General features: G+C 38.8%; 2 protein-coding genes across 2 annotated transcripts; both read right to left on the bottom strand.

Annotated features, from left to right (window-relative positions):
- Nucleotides 1-273: 273 nt before the first annotated feature.
- LOC145062954 (uncharacterized) lies at nucleotides 274-1,373 on the bottom strand. Its single transcript, XM_079010546.1, has 2 exons — nucleotides 837-1,373; nucleotides 274-540 (listed from the first exon to the last, which is right to left on the bottom strand). Exons 1-2 carry the CDS (start codon nucleotides 1,309-1,311, stop codon nucleotides 506-508), a joined length of 510 nt encoding a protein of 169 aa, XP_078866672.1. The 5' UTR covers nucleotides 1,312-1,373; the 3' UTR covers nucleotides 274-505.
- A 15-nt stretch (nucleotides 1,374-1,388) lies between these two features.
- LOC145063952 (uncharacterized) lies at nucleotides 1,389-1,956 on the bottom strand. The gene is made up of 2 exons (XM_079011502.1): nucleotides 1,510-1,956; nucleotides 1,389-1,427 (listed from the first exon to the last, which is right to left on the bottom strand). The coding sequence occupies exons 1-2, from the start codon at nucleotides 1,954-1,956 to the stop codon at nucleotides 1,389-1,391; spliced, it is 486 nt and encodes a 161-aa protein (XP_078867628.1).
- Between the last annotated feature and the right edge of the window lie 4,389 nt (nucleotides 1,957-6,345).

Below are 6,345 nucleotides of genomic sequence, written 5' to 3'. Positions count from 1 at the left end.
GGTTTCGAGAAGAATTCCTTGTTCCGTGTAAAAGTTCACCATGCGATTCGAGGTGAACTCCCCCCCATTATCACACCGGACCCTTTTTACACATTTATTAAATTGAGTTTTGATCATTTTATAGAAACCAATCAAACAATCACTTGCATCAGATTTATGTCGTAAAAGAAAAACCCATACTGATCGACTAAAATCATCAACAATCGTAAGAAAATAATTTGCATGCGTAAGTGAAGGCATTCGGTGTTTTCCCCATATATCGCAATGTAAAAGTTCAAAACACTCTGTTGATTTGATAGAACTAACAGGAAAGGGAAATCTAGTAAACTTTGCCCTTGCACAAGAGTCACAAGCCATATTGTTCGAGCTTAAAGAAAAAAAATCAAAATGTGAAAGTTTGCTATGTGAGGCATGTCCCAAGCGTTTGTGTCATACTTCACCTGTTGTTGCTAAGGCTTCTCTTTTATTTTCTTTGACTTTCATCCGGTATAGACCTCGTTGGCAACTACCCGTCCCAATCAATCTCCTCGAACTCAAGTCCTGCATAACAAAAAAATCCGGGAAGAATGTTACGGCACATTTAAGTCCTTTTGTTAACCGGCTAACAGATAACAAGTTACACGTGAAGTCCGGAACATATAAAACATCTCGGATTTCACTCCCGTTAGGTAAAGTACAAGTTCCTTTTCCCTTTACAGGAATAGAGTCGCCATTTGGTATTGTCACAGGTAATTCATGTGATGGTTCAACATTATTGTGAAGGGAATCAAGAATGTGGGTTATGTGCTCGGTACAACCTGAGTCTACAACCCAATCGTTACCTTCATCAAATTTACCTGCCATGTTGGCTGCCGGTTGAGTAACATCAATATTCTGAGAATTTTTCGCTGTGAACAGATTGACAAATTGCCTATACTGTTCGCTGCTTAGTCCAGCTATAGTAATCTTTTCATCACCATGCTTATCATTCATTGAGTCCCGTTCTGTTTCAACAAAAGCTGCTTTCGCTTTTCCTTTTTCTGGTTTCCCTTTGCCGGGCCACCATTCCGGGTAACCGATCCGCTTGAAACAACCTTCGCGAGTGTGTCCGTCTTTCCCGCAAAAATCACAATGTTCAACTTTATCATTTCCTCCTCTTTTTCCATTTCTTGGACCCATTTTTCTTTGTGACCAAACATCAGCATCATGTTTTATGTGAGCTTGAAACACAGCTGTTTCACTATTGGTCCTTTTTCTAGTTGAGATTGCCCATTGCTGCTCGTCTTCTGCCACATGGTGGTATGCCTCACCTAAAGTAGGAATAGGCTTCATTGCTAATATTTGGGTTCTGATCGTGGATAACTCACTGTCGAGTCCAAGTAAGAACTCGTATAATCTCTCCTTGTCTCTTAGTTTAGTGAGTCTTTTACTGATCCCACATTTGCAACCTGCACAAGAACATTTGGGTATATTAAAAACTGAACTTATCTCGTCCCAAAGTGCCCTTAGCTTGGTGTAATATGCAGAAACAGAAGCCCCGTCTTGCTTAGTTGTTGTGAGAAGTTGTTTTAGTTCATACGCCCTAGGTGCTCTTTCCTTCCCGAAGCGTTCACAGAGGTCGTTCCAGATTTCTTCGGCAGTGCTAGCATATTTGACACTAGATCTGATCTCCCTTTCCATGGCTGTAGTCAGCCACCCTTTAATCATGGCATCGCATCGAAGCCACCCCATGTGATTAGCGTGTGTCTTCTCTGGTTTCTGAAGGGTTCCGTCAACGAACCCTATTTTATTTTTCGCAAACAGAAAATTCTCCATTTCTTGAACCCAATCAATATAGTTGTTGTCGTTTAATGTTTCATTCACATGGATTTGCCTCGGATAGTCTGACGGGTGAAGATAGTAAGGAGAGCCATGGTCGGATGTTTCGTTGTCAGTCTTGTTTGATGAGCCGCTGCCATTGTCATCTTCCCCAGCCATGTTGAATGGAGATTGTTATTTTAGGGTTTTGTTCAAGCGGTATGTAACCCGCTCTGATACCATATAAAATATTCTTCTATTTGTTCATGCCTTCATTACAGGGAAAATACACAATATATACAGAGGAAGAAAATAAGAGATCCGGTCTTCAAGGCTAAGAAAGGAAACACAATAAAGGATTAAAAAAAAATACGTAAATAAGAAAAGGAAAGAATCAATAATTGGAATAATCCAAAAGACATAACATGATTAGAAAACTAGTCATGAATGGTGCAATATCAATTTAAGTTTTAAGAACATAATAGAAATTGGAAGACTATTTGACTAAAGGTTTAACCAAGACTCACTACATATGGTCATGCTTAGGATGAGATTGAATTCCATCTAGATATTTATTAGTGTCACACCTAATTCCCTTCTAATATGAAACTTGAAGTTGAATTAATGCATAAATCTCATACTTAAATAATGAAACATGGTATGAACATTCTATATATGTGTGCATACATGTAGTGGGTATAAGTGAAGTTGTCTATTTTAGTAATATGTTTCATAAAATATATTGCAGGTACACGATGTAAAGTAGAGATGACCAATTATTACCAAATCTGAATCACATACTGGTACTGAACAATAACAAATTTAAAGATATGAGATGCTACTCGGTACTCTAAAATCACGAAATTTGGGATTCGCTCCCACAATTGGTGGCAACTTCTCAAATTGTCCAAGCTATTTGATCAGTCATGAATATTAACTTAACTTTATTATGTTTAACCTAGGGCTTCCTCCATTCCTTAGATCTATCTACGCCTCGATTAGTCAAGTTTCGATCTCCTAGTTTTAACTAAATAGTTGATCAAGATACATAATTTGAACCTAATCATAAATCATGCACTCAGTTACATAAACATAACAACATCAATATCAATATATATGGATCTCTAATTGAGCATTAACATAACAAATTAAACAATTATAAAAAAATCTTTCAATGAATTAAACCATAGTTTTGGATCATATACATCTAATGAAGTGTATTGGGACTTAGCCATAATCCAAACTAAATAACTAATAAGAACTAGAAATTTGAACATAATGCAAACCAAAAATCTTTTTGTTCGATTATGCTGCTCCTCTTTTGGGTTCTTCCTTCTCTTATGATATCACATATCTCTTAAGCGAAATTAATGCTCTATTTATAGGATTTAGGAACCGACTTATTTTGCAGCGCAATTTAATTGTCACGGCTCGAATTGCGAATATCAACAATTATCTTTGAAATCTTCTATTTTTCTGGAATTATCTTTCATTAACTCTTTAGAATTATTCTTAGTCTTTAAAGCTACAACAATTGTTCCAAAATATCACCTTAAACCTTTAGTTGGGGTAGGGGTGCCATACCATACAAAACTAGGCCGAACAAATAACCCGGCTTACCAGCCCAAGACACAAGTGCATACCTAATTGTCGAGCACTAGAGCAAGAATCACCCTATCATCGTACACATCCTATAAAGCGTCTCCAGGAAACATGGAAAAAGCAAGACTATTTTAATAGAAAAGAAGGCTCGCCATCACAACCTAAAGATTAATGCAAAACCCAGAAGAAGAAGAAGAAGAAGAAGAAGAAGCTAAGAACTGGTCCAAACCTCTACTATTAAAACGAGCCTTCATTGAGAGGTAAGACCATGCAACCATCTAGCAACTTACATACATTTCAGGCACCAAATATGACTCCTAACTTTGGCATCGGAGATCAATATTGGTGGTCCGCCCTTAGTGCAAATTTCTAACCTATATTTGTCACATACTATGCAACGTGTTACCTGGACTGCTCATTGGAAGAAGCTCTAAGAGGGACGCCAATAAGCATCCGAGTCACCACATAACAACATTGGCACCATCCGTACATAACCATGAAATAAAAAGCACAATCATCTCATCCAACCAACGAAACACCATTTAACCCACTCAATTTAATCCATATCTTTACACCAACCACATTAACATCCAAGGTCGTTGAACAACAAATTCATACCACACTTTCACCCCAGCCAAACACACTTCATGAGGCAGAAACAAGTGAATGAGCGGCAGGGCGAGCAAAGAAAGCTAGACAGGAAAACTCAGTCACAATGGAAACAGTTAGTGGTTCGAGTATAGTATGAGCAAGCACTCCAAGAGAACTAGCTAAACATACAACGAAAAATAAAGAAACGACAACACAATCGTTTCCACCTTTTTTACAACAACGCCTAGCAGGAAGCTTGATGGTCAACCACAATATACAACCATACACGCCATTACCACCACCTTTCCCATTCACACATTACCAAGCTTGTTGGCCGCCTCAATACCAATAATCATACACCCTGCAACTCTCCCGAGAAGGAAAACCAACACCTCAACAACCACCGAACACACAGATTGAGCGACACAGAAACAATGGCACTATTACCAGACGAGTCTTATGATCAGACAATTCACCATTAGTGGAAGCATAAGCGAATATTAATTACCAATTCGAGCCAACATACTGAAAATCACAAAGTACGAAGGGAACGGGGACCCCGTCGATCATATAGAGAACCATAAGTGGACGATGGACGCTTATTACCTTGATGAAAAATATTGGTGTATTTTCTTCCCAACTACCTTATCGGGGGAAGCACGACTATGGTACATAAGCTTTCCAGCAGAAAGCATACACGATTTCAATCAATTACGAGAAGAATTCATTGGCCATTTCGTGTAACAAAGGAGGTACACAACAGAGACACAAGCTATCTTAGGATGTAGACAGAGAGAAGATGAATCTATCAGTGCCTTCGCCCGTCGATTTAACAAAGCCACACTCAATACCCCAGAGAAATCAAACATCATGGTAGTCACCACTTTTACATATGGTTTAAGACTAAGATTTTTGTTTAAAAAAAACTAGTAGGAAAACAACCATGTTCAAGGAAAGAAATGATGGAAAGGGTTCACCGGTACACAAAGCAAGTAGACGTAGCATTCGAGAAGATAAAAACTGATCACAGAGAAAGAGGATCCCAAGCGCCTCATGCTAGAGGGAACACATCAGAGCATGCAAAAAGCCAGACCGGCCACAAGATAAACTGCTTCCATCGTTTCCCGCAATTGAATTGCAATACACCACCACACCAACATAGTCCTCTAAATGAATTTATTGCAGTAAGAGAAAGCAAAAAGAACACGACATAAAAAAGTAGGGAGAATATGAAATCCAAAGATCAAGGGCGACATTGTGAATTCCATGAATCTACACGACACGACACCGTCGAATGCACTATGTTGCGATAAGAATTGGAAAAAAAATGCAATCAGGACAGCTTAATGACCTTATCAAAGGCCTCTAGTTTAAATACCTAGAAAGCATCCCACCAGTAGAACTGAAAATAAAAAACGCAAGGAAAAACAAAATCTTTATGCTACAATACAGTGACCAGCAAGAGTCAAACACAAAATGGGAAGATTGCACATTCACGTTCGACGAATGGGATTACAGTCATGAGTTCCATAGGGGAGACAAACCAATCGTAATCAGTAGCCTCATAGGGAGAAGCCATGCAACAATATCCACATAGATAGTGGAAGCTCTACAGATGTTATTTGCAATCACTTATTCAAACAGCTACCTAGGCACGTGCGAGCAAAGGTAAGTCTACCAGAGAGTCACCTGATCAGCTTCGTCAGCCACAACGTGTGGCCGGAAGGGATAATCACCTTACCACTAAACCTTATCGATTATCCTCATGGAAGAAATATCACTCAATTAACATGTTTCATTATCATTAATGCATCTTCACCATATGACGTCATCTTTGAACGCACGACGATGCAAAAATTCAAGGCTATTGCATCAACAATTCATGGAGCTATCAAATTTAAGACAAAGTCAAGTGTCGGGAGAATATACACCAAAAGAAGGTCAGGACAAGGAATGACGTCCAATGATGAGCATCATATAGACAATGTCCCGAGTCAATTCAAAAACCAAAAAAATTACCTAACAATCAATCAATGGGGTAGAAAGAGTACCACTCCACGAATACCACGCGATAGGCAAGGGTCATTAGATGAACGGGCAGAAGACAATGAATGCCTTAAATAAGCATTACAGCTACTCGCGAGTAGGGCATCATGGAAAATCACCGAAAGTAGTACATCAATAACTATTAAATGACAAAAGTGGACAATAAGCATCATGTCGGCCATGACACCGGGCATTAAACAGGAACCGAGAAGGCAACAAGAAGAAGTAGGAAAAATTCAAGATGAAACAAGAACATGCACAAGAAGAATGTATAAGGATGCACAAGGGAGAAAACTTGGGATGAAATAAGGGCAAGAATGACCCAGAAGT

The sequence above is a fragment of the Lactuca serriola genome, chromosome 7 (genome assembly GCF_051521515.1).
Source record: "Lactuca serriola cultivar US96UC23 chromosome 7, Lser_US96UC23_V15, whole genome shotgun sequence".
In the NCBI taxonomy this organism is placed as follows: Eukaryota; Viridiplantae; Streptophyta; class Magnoliopsida; order Asterales; family Asteraceae; genus Lactuca; species Lactuca serriola.
The sequence above is the reverse complement of the archived record's forward strand: the minus strand, read 5'-3'. Positions and strand labels throughout refer to the sequence as shown.

Excerpts from the sequence above, each read along its gene's own strand:
- LOC145062954 (XM_079010546.1), bottom strand. The coding sequence starts at position 1,311 with ATGAAGCCTATTCCTACTTTAGGTGAGGCATACCACCATGTGGCAGAA. Across the intron at positions 541-836 it reads ACCGGCAGCCAACATGGCAG|GACTTGAGTTCGAGGAGATT; the intron begins GTAAATTTGATG and ends TTTGTTATGCAG.
- LOC145063952 (XM_079011502.1), bottom strand. The coding sequence starts at position 1,956 with ATGGCTGGGGAAGATGACAATGGCAGCGGCTCATCAAACAAGACTGAC. Across the intron at positions 1,428-1,509 it reads CTAAGCAAGACGGGGCTTCT|GTTGCAAATGTGGGATCAGT; the intron begins GTTTCTGCATAT and ends GTTCTTGTGCAG.